At 45.1% G+C, this 14,207-nt stretch overlaps 1 protein-coding gene across 1 annotated transcript; it reads left to right on the top strand.

Annotated features, from left to right (window-relative positions):
- Positions 1 to 1,479: 1,479 nt before the first annotated feature.
- On the top strand, positions 1,480 to 13,534 carry LOC120034649 (cyclin-dependent kinase 2-associated protein 2-like). Its single transcript, XM_038981228.1, has 5 exons — positions 1,480 to 1,556; positions 6,980 to 7,137; positions 7,794 to 7,879; positions 10,949 to 11,069; positions 12,101 to 13,534. Exons 2-5 carry the CDS (start codon positions 7,032 to 7,034, stop codon positions 12,166 to 12,168), a joined length of 381 nt encoding a protein of 126 aa, XP_038837156.1. The 5' UTR covers positions 1,480 to 1,556; positions 6,980 to 7,031; the 3' UTR covers positions 12,169 to 13,534.
- Positions 13,535 to 14,207: the final 673 nt, after the last annotated feature.

Below are 14,207 nucleotides of genomic sequence, written 5' to 3'. Positions count from 1 at the left end.
ACAGAAAACTGAATATTGTCGCCCTATGTGTAATAGCATAGCAAGCAACATAGGCTAACAAACATAAGTGTTATACTAGCCTATTTCATTACATGCATAATATTATACTCATAAAGAGATGACATAGCTGCAAACCTTTTTATCTTTTGCACGTTTCTCCTCTTCTTCTGTCCTCTTTTTCCTAAACTGGGCACCTGATGGCTTAGACCATTTCTTATCCATTTGTGTGGATTTGGCACTCGAGCATCAATACATTACCCCTCCCCCAACACTGTCAACCAAGAGTCAAGACTCAACCAATTCACCTTGGTGGTGTGCAGACTGGTTTTATTTTATTCTTAACGATTTCACACAAACCAGAAAAAAATGCAACAATTTGTCTGTGAAACTATATATTCACAGTATTATGAATGAATTGTGTTTTATTTGGTAGCATTTCTTTGTGTGACTGATTTTTCTAATTGCAGCAGTACTGTACAAAGTTAGAGGTACGCAATTTGATAGATTCCCCCGCTCCCCCTACCTCGGGCTTCCAGTGGGTGGATGGTCAACTTACCCTCTGCCCACCTCTACATCTCGTACGTCTGAGTGGGAGGCCTTCCCAGGCAGTAGCCTGCCTAGCTCACAAACTAGAATCAGGGCGTCCACTCTGACAAGCTTAATTGACCCACAGTCCCACACGGTGACATGATATCCTTGACGTGATGTGCAAATGATCGATAGAAAACCGATCGTGCAAATGATCGATAGAAAACAAAACGCGCAAATGTCACCATTCCAGAAAATGTTGGGTGGGCGCCTCGTACCGCCCCTGTCAAGATGCCGCCCTGGGCGGCTGCACATGTCGCCCATACCTAAATCCGCCACTGGTTCCAACCAAAAATACAACTTTGCCACTGTTCATTGTTCTCTTCTATCTCTTGTCCAAGGTTAATGATGCAGTGTGTCCACTTGCAAGTCAACCATGTAGCAAATCAGCTTGTGCGGTCTTGGACAGTGACAGCCTGAAAACACTATATATATTTTTAAACTAAACTGACAGACCTCATACCACTCTTTCAGATCACTCTCACACGCACGCAAGCAGACACGTAGTTAGATTACATTTATTTGGCAAACCTGGGGAAGAAGGGCCTTCATGTGGCATAATAGAAAAAACATTTGGTTTATTGTGTGATTGATGTTTCGGTTCATGATGATGATGTCATCATGTCTACATGTTGACATGATGATCGACATGTCCACACGTCATGTAACCACAGGGAAAATAAATCAGTGAGGTGTGCCCCATCAAATAATGTTTTTTGACATTCAAACTCTGAATAACAAAGAGATTATTAAAAAAGACACACCAGTGCAGAACCCTCAAATAAATAGAAGGGAAGGCTCTGATAAAAAGACAGTTCTGCTCACCTGCCATTGATTTTTTTTTTTTGCCAATGACAACGCATCACTTTATGAATATTCAGTCAAATTTGCATCAATAACTACGCCCCTTTTCAGCAGGAGAAAGGAAGCTGCTTTTTCGACCTGGCTGAAAATCTTCCCCTAGAAAGGTACATTTCGAAAGCATTCCCCTTGACTTTTGTTTTCTATTACATGTTTTTAATGGCTACTGAGATACTTAAACCCATGGAACGCAAATGCATTATGTAACTACTTGCTGCAATCTAACGTTATAGCTATGCACCTAGCTAGATAACGTTAGCCTGTTTCACACCGAATGCAAACCAGTCAGCGTCCTTGCTAAGTAGAGATTAACTAGCTATGAAATGCGCAGTGATCAACGAAGTCATTGCAATTACAAGTTAGGTCACCCGCTAACTAGCGTTGTTTCCGTTAATTTGACATTGTCTGAAGCGAGATGTCATCTCGTCGACCTTTGGTTCGGTAACTAGTTAGCGAGCTACAGTTAGCTAACGTTAGCTTAGCTACCTAGCCAACGTTAGTACAGTCATTTTAAAGATAGGCTACGACCGGATGAGGTACTGACGTATTGTGCAAAGTTGCCCGCTAAGCTGATGTAGAGAAATGTTTGAAACCAGCTGGGGTTGTTCGATTACTAGCTAGCTAGGTAACCCAAGGTCTGCGTCGTTAAGTCGTATGTTTTTTTTATTTCACCTTTATTTAACCAGGTAGGCTAGTTGAGAACAAGTTCTCATTTGCAACTGCGACCTGGCCAAGATAAAGCATAGCAATTCGACACATACAACAACACAGAGTTACACATGGAATAAACAAAACATAGTCAATAATACAGTAGAACAAAAGAAAACAAAAAGTCTGCAAATGAGAACTTGTGAGTGCAAATGAGGTAAGATAAGGGAGTTAAGGCAATAAATAGGCCATGGTGGCGAGGTAATTACAATATAGCAATTAAAACACTGGAATGGTAGATGTGCAAGTAGAGATACTGGGGTGCAAAAGAGAAAGATAGATACATAAATACAGTATGGGGATGAGGTAGGTAGATAGATAGATGGGCTGTTTACAGATGGGCTATGTACAGGTGCAGTGATCTGTGAGCTGCTCTGACAGCTGGCGCTTAAAGCTAGTGAGGGAAATTTGAGTCTCCAGCTTCAGAGATTTTTGCAGTTCGTTGCAGTCATTGGCAGCAGAGAACTGGAAGGAAAGACGACCAAATGAGGAATTGGCTTTGGTGGTGACCAGTGAGATATACCTGCTGGAGCGCGTGCTACGAGTGGGTGCTGCTATGGTGACCAGTGAGCTGAGATAAGGTGGGGCTTTACCTAGCAGAGACTTGTAGATAACCTGTAGCCAGTGGGTTTGGCGACGAGTATGAAGCGAGGGCCAACCAACGAGAGCGTACAGGTCGCAATCGTGGGTAGTGTATGGGGCTTTGGTGACAAAACGGATGGCACTGTGATAGACTGCATCCAGTTTGTTGAGTAGAGTGTTGGAAGCAATTTTATAGGTGACATCACTGAAGTCGAGGATCAGTAGGATGGTCAGTTTTACGAGGGTATGTTTGGCAGCATGAGTGAAGGATGCTTTGTTGCGATATAGGAAGCCAATTCTAGCTTTCATTTTGGATTGGAGATGCTTAATGTGAGTCTGGAAGGAGAGTTTACAGTCTAACCAGACACCTAGGTATTTGTAGTTGTCCACGTATTCTAAGTCAGAGCCGCCCAGAGTAGTGATGCTGGACGGGCGAGCAGGTGCGGGCAGTGATCGGTTGAAGAGCATGCATTTCGTTTTACTTGCGTTTAAGAGCAGTTGGAGGCCATGGAAGGAGAGTTGTATGGCATTGAAGCTCGTCTGGAGGTTAGTTAACAGTGTCCAAAGAGGGGCCAGAAGTATACAGAATGGTGTCGTCTACGTAGAGGTGTATCAGAGAATCACCAGCAGCAAGAGCAACATCATTGATGTATACAGAGAAGAGAGTCGGTCCGAGGATTGAACCCTGTGGCACCCCCATAGAGATTGCCAGAGGTCCGGACAACAGTCCCTCCGATTTGACACACTGAACTCTATCAGAGAAGTAGGTGCTAAACCAGGCGAGGCAATCATTTGAGAAACCAAGGCTGTCGAGTCTGCCAAAAGAATGTGGTGATTGACAGAGTCGAAAGCCTTGACCAGGTCGATGAATACGGCTGCACAGTAATGTACTGATGGCGGTTATGATGTCGTTTAGGACCTTGAGCGTGGCTGAGGTGCACCCATGACCAGCTCTGAAACCAGATTGCATAGCAGAGAAGGTACAGTGGGATTCGAAATGGTCGGTAATCTGTTTGTTAACTTGGCTTTCGAAGACCTTAGAAAGACAGGGTAGGATAGATATAGGTCTGTAGCAGTTTGGGTCTAGAGTGTCTCCCCCTTTGAAGAGGGGGATGACCGCAGCTGCTTTCCAATCTTTGGGAATCTCAGACGACACGAAAGAGAGGTTGAACAGGCTAGTAATAGGGGTTGCAACAATTTCGGCAGATAATTTTAGAAAGAGAGGGTCCAGATTGTCTAGCCCGGCTGATTTGTAGGGTCCAGATTTTGCAGCTCTTTCAGAACATCAGCTATCTGGATTTGGGTAAAGGAGAAATGGTGGGGGCTTTGGCGGGTTGCTGTGGAGGGTGCCGGGCAGTTGACCGGGGTAGGGATAGCCAGGTGGAAAGCATGGCCAGCCGTAGAGAAATGTTTATTGAAATTCTCAATTATAGTGGATTTATCAGTGGTGACAGTGTTTCCTAGCCTCAGAGCAGTGGGCAGCTGGGAGGAGGTGCTCTTATTCTCCATGGACTTTACAGTGTCCCAGAACTTTTTTGAGTTAGTACTACAGGATGCAAATTTCTGTTAGGAAAGCTAAGGCTAGCTTTTTCAAACTGCCTGTGTATATTTGTTCCTAACTTCCCTGAAAAGTTGCATATCACGGGGGCTGTTTGATGCTAATGCAGAACGCCACAGGATGTTTTTGTGCTGGTCAAGGGCAGACAGGTCTGGAGTGAACCAAGGACTATATCTATTCCTAGTTTAAAAAAAATTGAATGGGGCATGCTTATTTAAGATGGCGAGGAAGGCACTTTTAAAGAATAGCCAGGCATCATCTACTGACGGGATGAGGTCAATGTCATTCCAGGATACCCCGGCCAGGTCGATTAGAAAGGCCTGCTCGCAGAAGTGTTTTAGGGAGCGTTTGACAGTGATGAGGGGTGGTCGTTTGGTCGCAGACCCAATACGGATGCAGGCAATGAGGCAGTGATCGCTGAGATCCTGGTTGAAGACAGCAGAGGTGTATTTGGAGGGCAGGTTGGTTAGGATGATATCTATGAGGGTGCCCGTGTTTACGGATTTGGAGTTGTACCTGGTAGGTTCATTGATCATTTGTGTGAGATTGAGGGCATCAAGCTTGGATTGTAGAATGGCCGGGGTGTTAAGCATGTCCCAGTTTAGGTCACCTAGTAGCACGAGCTCAGAAGATAGATGGGGGGGCAATCAATTCACATATGGTATCGAGGGCACAGCTGGGGGCAGAGGGAGGTCTATAGCAAGCGGCAACAGTGAGAGACTTGTTTATGGAAAGGTGTATTTTTAGAAGTTGAAGCTTGAATTTTTTGGGTACAGACTTGGATAGTAAGCCTGCAGAGTTTTGTATATCTTTGCAGTAGATTGCAACACCGCCCCCTTTGGCAGTTCGATCTTGGCGGAAAATGTTATAGTTAGCGATGGAGATTTCAGGGTTTTTGGTGGTTTTCCTAAGCCAGTATTCAGACACGGCTAAGACATCCGGGTTAGCAGAGTGTGCTAAAGCAGTGAGTAAGACAAACTTAGGGAGTATGCTTCTAATGTTAACATGCATGAAACCAAGGCTTTTACGGTTACAGAAGTCAACAAATGAGAGCACCTGGGGAGTGGGAGTGGAGCTAGGCACTGCAGGACCTGGATTAACCTCTACATCACCAGAGGAGAAGTAGGATAAGGGTACGGCTAAATGCTATAAGTGGCCGTCTAGCACGTTCAGAACAGAGATTAAAAGGAGCAGGTTTCTGGGCACGATAGCATAGATTCAAGGCATAGTGTACAGACAAAGGTAAGGTAGGATGTGAGTACATTGGAGGAAAACCTAGGCATTGAGTAATGATGAGAGAGATTTAGTCTCTAGAGACGTGTAAACCAGGTGATGTCATCGCATATGTAGGAGGTGGGACAACATGGTTGGTTAAGGCATATTGAGCAGGGCTAGAGGCTCTACAGTGAAATAAGACAGTAATCACTAACCAGGACAGTAATGGACGAGGCATATTGATATTAGAGAGAGGCATGCGTAGCCAAGTGAACATATGGGTCCAGTGAGTGGTTGGGCTGACTTGGGGACACGGCGATTCAGACAGTTAGCAGGCCGATGCTAACAGTTAGTAGGCCGCAGTTAGTAAGCTAGCAGTTAGCAGACCGGGTTAGCAAGCAAGCAGTTAGCAGGGGCTAGCAGTTAGCAGACCGGGGCAGGCAAGCTAGCAGTCAGTAGACCGGGGCTAGCAAGTTAGCCTTTGGGGGACGTCGCGATGGGGGAAAGTCTGTGTTTGCCTCTTCGTGTGGTGACGTTGATAGACCAGTCGTGGAGTTAGTAGGGTTCCAAGTAGCTCTAAGTAGCTAGCAGGCCTAGCAGGTTAGCAGAATGGGCCTTCAGCGGGCGTCGCGCCTGTTGGAATCCTCTGGCTGATTATGTCGGTATTCCAGTCGTAGAGGATCGGTGGGGTTCCGTGCCCCATACCGGCAGTAGAAGGGGTCCGGATATTGTAGCCCAGAAGTGAGCCGGGAGATGGGTCTAGCATGGGCTAGTTGGTGCTAGCTCCGGGACGGAAACGTTAGCCAGGAGTATTCAACCCGGGTTGCGGTTAGCTAGCTGCGATGATCCAGATGAAAAGGTTCAGTGTTTGCGGTAGGAATCCGGGGATATGGAGAGAAAAATAGGTCCGTTATGCTCTGGTTTGAAGCGCGTTGTACGAACTGGCGAGAGCTTTCCGAGCTAAAGGTTAGCAGATGACCGCTAGCAGTGGTTAGCTGATTGATAGCTGGTAGCTAGTTAGCTTCAGTTGAGGTATTCCAGTTCGGAGGTAAATATAAATACTTTAGGGGGAAAAAAACAGATCCACACCACATTGGGTGAGGCGGGTTGCAGGAGAGTATTTTGAAGTTGAGGTTTTGGAAAAATATTAAAAAGAACGCGAAAAAAAAGTTATATACACATGGGATGAGACAAGACAAAGACATCTGACTGCTACGCCATCTTGGAACAGGAACTGACGTTTGCAAACGTCAGTGATCCACTGACAACATCATGACAGCCTGGTCCAAATCTGTATGAGTTAAACAACATACCTCAAATCATTGTCATGCCAAACCCAATTGGCCATACAGAACATTCAACATGACTTGCATAGCACACAATCTATTCTGGACCAGGCTAGACTGACCGCGTTGTTGATGAATGTCATACATGATGGAACATAACACCATTACTTTCTCTTCCTAGCTCTCAGGGGCCCAGCCCACCAGTAAAGCTGTATAAGCACAGGGTCGACGGGATGGATGGAAGCGGTGCGCCGTCGTACGGGGAGGTCCGTAGTGACAGCACGATGAGCTACAAACCCATCGCCCCTGCCCCGTCCGGCTCCAACCACACCCCGCCAGGTTTCTGCCAACTGTCAATTGGTTCTTTAGTATCCACTATTATTGCTATCAAGGGTGCATCCATAGACATTGCATTTCTATTTCTATGGATGCACCCTCTACACTACCCATTGTTGGTTTGGTCTTCACCCATCTTGCTGAACTCAACCCTACCACAGTGCAGTGGATTCCATTCAATAGATAAGACTAGCGGTCCTATCCCTGCGACTTACCCAGAGACCTGCCCAGGGAACACACTACACATCAGCAACCAACCTGAGTGTCATATACTACCAACCATAATGTAACAAACCCTCTCACCTGAGAATTACTTACTTTTATTTTATTTTACCTTTATTTAACGAGGCAAGTCAGTTAAGAACAAATTCTTATTTTCAATGACGGCCTAGGAACAGTGGGTTAACTGCCTTGTTCAGGGGCAGAACGACAGATTTTTACCTTGTCAACTCTGGGATTCGATCTTGCAACCTTTCAGTTACCTTTCAGTTACCTTTCAGTTACTAGTCCAACTAGTCTAACCACTAGGCTACCTGCCGCCCCAGAATGAATGCGCCACCGATGCCACGCAGCATTTATGCCCCTGCCTTCCATTTTAAAGATGATAACTAGTCATAGGGCGCTTCAGTGCGTCTGAATTCTGTCTTTCCTCTGCCTAGGCTCCAGTGTGCCCTCCCCCTCACTCCCTTCCAACTTCAGACCAGCGTTCAGTGATTTCGGCCCGCCGTCGATGGGCTTCGTTCAGGTAGGACAGAACAGTCTGACCCTCATCTAACTACTTTAACTAATGCCTATGATACTTTAGAGTCATGTTAAATATGTTATGTTATTCAGGGTATTATATCAAATCTTATTGGTCACATACACATGGTTAGCAGATGCTAATGCGAGTGTAGCGAAATGCTTGTGCTTCTAGTTCCGACCGTGCAATAATATCTAACAAGTAATCTAACAAATTCACAACAACAACCATATACACACAAATGTAAGGGATGAATAAGGATATGTACATATAAATATATGGATGAGCGATGGCCGCGCGGCATAGGCAAGATGCAGTAGATGGTATAGAGCAGTATATACATATGAGATGAGTAATGTAGGATATGTAAATATTAAAATGGTGTTATTTAAAGTGACTAGTGATACCTTTATTGAGTCCATTTACTAAAGTGGCCAGAGAGAGACGCTGCTGACAACATACAGGCTCATATGTTAGTGATGGCTGTTTAACAGTCTGATGGCTTTGAGATAGAAGCTGTTTTTCAGTCTCTCGGTCCCAGCTTTGACGCACCTGTACTAACCTTGCGTTCTGGATGATAGCGGGGTGAACAGGCAGTGGCTCAGGTGGTTGTTGTCCTTGATGATCTTTTTGGCCTTCCTGTGACATCGGGTGCTGTAGGTGTCCTTGAGGGCAGGTAGTTTGCTCCCGGTTATGCGTTGTGCAGATCTCACTACCCTCTGGAGAGCCTTGCGGCTGAGGGCGGTGCAATTGCCGTACCAGGCGGTGATACAGCCCGACCGGATGCTCTCGATTGTGCATCTGTAAAAGTTTGTGAGTGTTTTAGGTGACAAGCCACATTTTTTCAGCCTCCTGAGGTTGAAGAGGCGCTGTTGTGCCTTCACCACGCTGTCTGTGTGGGTGGACCATTTCAGTTTGTCCGTGATGTGTACACCGAGGAACTTATAACTTTCCACCTTCTCCACTACTGTCCCGTCAATGTGGATGGATGGGGGAGGGGTGTGCTCCCTCTGCTGTTTCCTGAAGTTCACAATCATCTCCTTTGTTTTGTTGACATTGAGTGAGATGTTATTTTCCTGACACCACACTCCGAGGGCCCTCACCTCCCTGTAGGCCGTCTCATTGTTGGTAATCAAGCTTACCACTGTCGTGTCGTCTGCAAACTTGATGATTGAGTTTGAAGTGTGCATGGCCACGCAGTCGTGGGTGAACAGGGAGTACAGGAGAGGGCTGAGAACGCACCCTTGTGGGGCCCCAGTGTTGACAATCGGCGCGGTGGAGATATTGTTTCCTACCTTCACCACCTTGGGGCGGCCCGTCAAAGTCCAGGACCCAGTTGCTCAGGGCGGGGTCGAGACCCAGGGTCTCGAGCTTAATGACGAGTTTGGAGGGTACTATGGTATTAAATGCTGAGCTGTAGTCAATGAACAGCATTCTTCCATAGATATTCCTCTTGTCCAGGTGGGATAGGGCAGTGTGCAGTGGGATGCCGATTGCATCGTCAGTGGACCTATTGGGGTGGTAAGCAAATTGGAGTGGGTCTAGGGTGTCAGGTAGGGTGGATGTGATGTGCTCCTTGACTAGTCTCTCAAAGCACTTCATGATGACAGAAGTGAGTGCAATGGGGCGATAGTCATTTAGTTCAGTTACCTTAGCTTTCTTGGGAACAGGAACAATGGTGGCCATCTTGAAGCATGTGGTAACAGCAGACTGGGATAGGGATTGATTGAATATGTCCGTAAAAACCAGCTGGTCTGCGCATGCTCTGAGGACGTGGCTAGGGATGCCGTCTGGGCCGGCAGCCTTGCGAGGGTTAACACGTTTAAATGTTTTACTCACGTTGGCCACGGAGGAGGAGAACCCTCAGGCTTTGGTAGCGGGCAGTATTGTCCTCAAAGCGAGCAAGACGTTGATGTCCCCGACGGGGCTGGTTTTCTTTTTGTAATCCGTGAATTGACTATAGACCCTGCCACATACGTCTCGTGTTTGAGCCGTTGAATTGCGACTACTTTGTCTCTATACTGATGCTTTGCTTGTTTGATTGCCTTGTGGAGGGAATAGCTGCACTGTTCGTATTCGGTCATGTTTCCAGTCGCCTTGCCATGATTAAGTCGCTCTGGATAAGAGCGTCTGCTAAATGACTTAAATGTAAATGATTAAAAGCGGTGGTTCACGCTTTCAGTTTTGTGCAGATGCTGCCATCAATCCACAGTTTCTGGTTAGGAAATGTTTTAGTCACAGTGGGTGCAGCGTCTCAAATGCACTTGCTAATAAACTCGCTCACCGAGTCAGCGTATACATCAGTGTTGTTGTCTGAGGCTATCCGGAACATATCCCAGTCCACGTGATCGAAGCAATCCTGAAGCGTGGAGTCCGATTGGTCAGACCAGCGTTGTATTGACCTGAGCACGGGCTTTTCCTGTTTTAGTTTCTGTCTATAGGCTGGGAGCAACAAAATGGAGTCATGGTCAGATTTGCCGAAGGCAGGGCGGGGGAGGTCTTTGTATGCATCGCGTAAAGTTAGAGTAGCAATGATCCAGAACGCTAGCAGCCCGTGTCACGCATTCGATATGCTGATAGAATTTAGGAAGTCTCGTTCTCAGGTTAGCTTTGTTAAAATCCCCGGCTCCAATAAAGGCAGCCTCAGGATGTATGGTTTCCAGTTTACATAGAGTCCAGTGAAGTTCTTTCAGGGCCGACGAGGTATCTGCTTGGGGGGGATATACACGGCTGTGACTATAATCAATAGGGTCCAGGTATCACTAACAACAAATACAAAGCAGATCATTACTGGTCGATTTAATTAAAATAGATTTGTTGGCGAGTGTTTATTTGCATAACTGTCACTTCGTCATGGCAATTATCCCCCTGTATCTCTACTCTTCTGTACGATATAGAGGGACTATATCTTGCTCAGGATCAATTGGGAGTTGTTTTTGCTGTCTTCCAGCATATGACCTTTGTCTCGTATCCCCCCCCCCCCCTCACACACACACACACACACACACACACACACACACACACACACACACACACACACACACACACACACACACACACACACACACACAGCCAGTGAAAGTGTCTCAGGGCTCAACCTACAGCGAGCTGCTGTCAGTTATCGAGGAGATGAGTCGCGAGATCCGCCCCACCTACGCCGGGAGCAAGAGCGCCATGGAGAGGCTAAAGAGAGGTACTGCAGCCTGACCGCCTAAACCACAAATATCCACAAAGCTTGGAGCAAAGGTTGTGGTTGTATTGACATAGGGTGTTTATCAGTACTCCATAGAGCTTACTTTCCTTTTCCCTAACCACGCTGCACATACGCAGCAAGCAGGCAGTAAGCACTTGAATATTATACGCATAAACACAGCAACAAGAAATGAACATAGGGCAGTGGATGAAAGCAATGATCAACATTGCATGGCAGCAGCAAAAGTAAATCATAATAAAAGCCAAACAGTATATGTCATCCAGTCAGTCAATCAATCATCAGTTTAAATCCACCAAGTTCAATTAGCAAAATAGCCAGTCCAATCAGACATTGTCCTTTTTAAATCCAAAGATGCCTAAATTAGGCTCAGTTCAAATAATAATATGCTTTGCACAAAATGAGAAATGGGCAATTTGATGGTAACGGAATTACGCTGAGACTCCAAAAACCATTGTTTTTGTATGGTTTGTTAAACTTTGAAATCAGTGGTTTTTGTTTGGCATACATTTTTAAAGTGAAAAATCGGCGTCTCGTCATAGTTACATTAATGTGGAATTGCCCAAATGCAGGACACATAACTAGTACTTGGTGATTAAATGTAGTCCTAGTTCTTCAGTATGTGAGACGGTCAGTCCCGAAATCCCTATTCCAAGGCTAGTAATCCCAAGGAAAATGTTTCTCTCATGTATAATTACTGCCGTAAATACTTTTCAATGAACCAAACAAACATTTCACCCATGCTTCTCACACCACGGCCATTTGGCTCTCGACTCACATGGTTATCCGGGATCCTTGGGATGTCCCTACCCTAGCACATTTCAACTTCAATGGGGTGACAGAGTTCGAGTCCCAAGGATCTCATCCCATAGGCCTACTTACTCCATATGAGTTTACTTGGAAACACATGGATTTCAATTCACATTTAAGGTTCAATGAGGAGACAGTATTTCTCTCCACACATGAAGTAAAAGTTCTAAATCCCAACGTGTGGTGTTGTTCATGTTTTCTAGGTATCATTCACGCGAGGGCGCTGGTCAGGGAGTGTCTGGCGGAGACAGAGAGGAGCGCTCGCACATAACCCTTTGCAGAATCCCTCCATCCCCCCTCCCTTGTCTTTGTATAGGCCTCATCTATGTGTCCCGTCTTTGTTATCCTGACTTTTTGTCTGTACGGCTCCACTCAACCTGTAACCTTTTTTTCCATATAGTTTCTCACACCGCCTTATGGGGGTGTGTTCAGAATGTGTAACACATTTTTGCAGTTGTAGGACAGTTCGCTCTCAGATCATTCTGTAGCTTGTTTCAGTTTCATAGGCATCACGAGGGGCTGGTAAATATTTTCTCATTTTGGTAGTCCTGTTCAGTGGGGGTGAGGTGATAGTGCTGTAAAATATTTCTGATAGATTTTTGAAAACTATGCCACAATGAAATGAGGTTGATACTGACTTTCTCTCTTAGCTGCTATACTGAGACCACTCTACATCCAAAGGTTTAATTCCACATTGTTTTACAGTAAGCGACACTTAAACCTTGTTCGCACTGCAGGCCTTAATGCTCAAATCAGCTTTGTTTTTCAAATCCGTTTTGGAATACGTCACCGTCCAAACGGCAAGTTAAGTGACCAAATTTGGATTTGTGTGTGTTCAGACAGCAGTCATTTGTTGACATGGCTATGCTACTTGTCATAGTAATGACGAATGTGTGCGTTCCTTCTCCCTTATCACTCAGAAGTTATGTAGCAAGCTAAGGTGACAATGCCTGCAATGGATGTTCCCCAGTTGCTTTAAATGTTCAAAATCATAGTGTAAGTACACTTTTAAAGCTTCCAAAGGATAAGGCAATCCAACTTTCAAAACAAGTATTGCTTGGCTAGCCACAGCAGTCAACTAACGAGGTCGCTGTTAATATTTCTAGCACATTCACTAATTTGTTTGTAAACAACAAGCTAGTTAGTTACCACATATTCTTGCCAAACTGTCAGAGTAGCTAGGAAGCAACAAGATATGCCAAATAAGTTTTTTAAAAACGAGGGCAAATCAGATTTGACCATTCAGGCACAAGTCGCATGGCCAGGAATCAGATTTGTATCTGAGTCATCCTATTCCATATGTTTTTTGGCTGTTCAGACTGCAGGAAAAATAACATTTGAATCGGATATGCAAAAAAAATGTATTTGATGTAAACAAGGCTTTACAGCATCTTGAAAATACCCCGTTCTCTGTTCCACATGCTTCCACCCTACACACATTTTCTGCTGTCATGGCACCCTCTATCTGCCACATACAGTCAAGCTTTCCTTGCCCTTCATCCTCCACCCAATTAACTATTACCTCCTCCCTACACACCTGAAATCAGTTTTGTTAGTATGGCAATTTTGTAAACCCAATTTTTGCAGTTCTGTACTTGAATTTAATTAAAAGTTAGAAAAGTTTTCCAATTAAAAAAGTGAGTGTTTTTCATTTGTATCTAGTGCACAGGAGGTTGGTGGCACCTTAATTGGGGAGGTAATGTCTGGGATGGTATGAAACATGATTTCCATGTGTTTGATTTTCATTTCGTTTTGTCTGTTCCAGCCATTTATGAGCTGTCCTCCCCTCAGCAGCCTTCTGTGATGTAGTGCCTATAGAAAGTCTACACGCCCTTGCACTTTTTACATTTGGTTGTCAGTGCCTCAGTTTTTCATTTAAATCAGGATTTTCTTCCACTTATCTACACAACATACTCCACATTTAAGGCAAATTTTTGTGTGAAGAAAAATAAGTCTCCACCCCTGAGTTAATACTTGGTGACGGATATTTGGCAGCAGTTACAGCTGTGAGTCTGTTGGTATAGGTCTCTACCAACTTTGGACACCTAGATTTGACAATGTTTGTTCATGCTCAAGTTGATGGACAGAAATCTTCCAAGTTATGCCACAAATTTTAGATTGTATTTAGGTCGGGGCTTTGACTGGGCCACTTGGACTTTACCTAGTTATTCCTTAGCCACTCCACAGTAGCATTGGCTATGGGCTTCAGGTCGTTGTCATGCTGAAAGGTGAACTTCCGTCCCAGTTTCAGCTGGTTTTCCTCAAGGACTCTTCTGTTCTATCCTGATAAGTCCCTGGCGATGAGAAATA

Source organism: Salvelinus namaycush, chromosome 42 (genome assembly GCF_016432855.1).
Source record: "Salvelinus namaycush isolate Seneca chromosome 42, SaNama_1.0, whole genome shotgun sequence".
Taxonomy (NCBI): Eukaryota; Metazoa; Chordata; class Actinopteri; order Salmoniformes; family Salmonidae; genus Salvelinus; species Salvelinus namaycush.
This window is presented reverse-complemented; position numbering and strand designations above follow the sequence as displayed.

Coding starts and splice junctions, on each gene's coding strand:
- LOC120034649 (XM_038981228.1), top strand. CDS start 7,032: ATGGATGGAAGCGGTGCGCCGTCGTACGGGGAGGTCCGTAGTGACAGC. Junction 7,138..7,793: donor CTCCAACCACACCCCGCCAG/GTTTCTGCCAAC, acceptor TCCTCTGCCTAG/GCTCCAGTGTGCCCTCCCCC. Junction 7,880..10,948: donor CGTCGATGGGCTTCGTTCAG/GTAGGACAGAAC, acceptor ACACACACACAG/CCAGTGAAAGTGTCTCAGGG.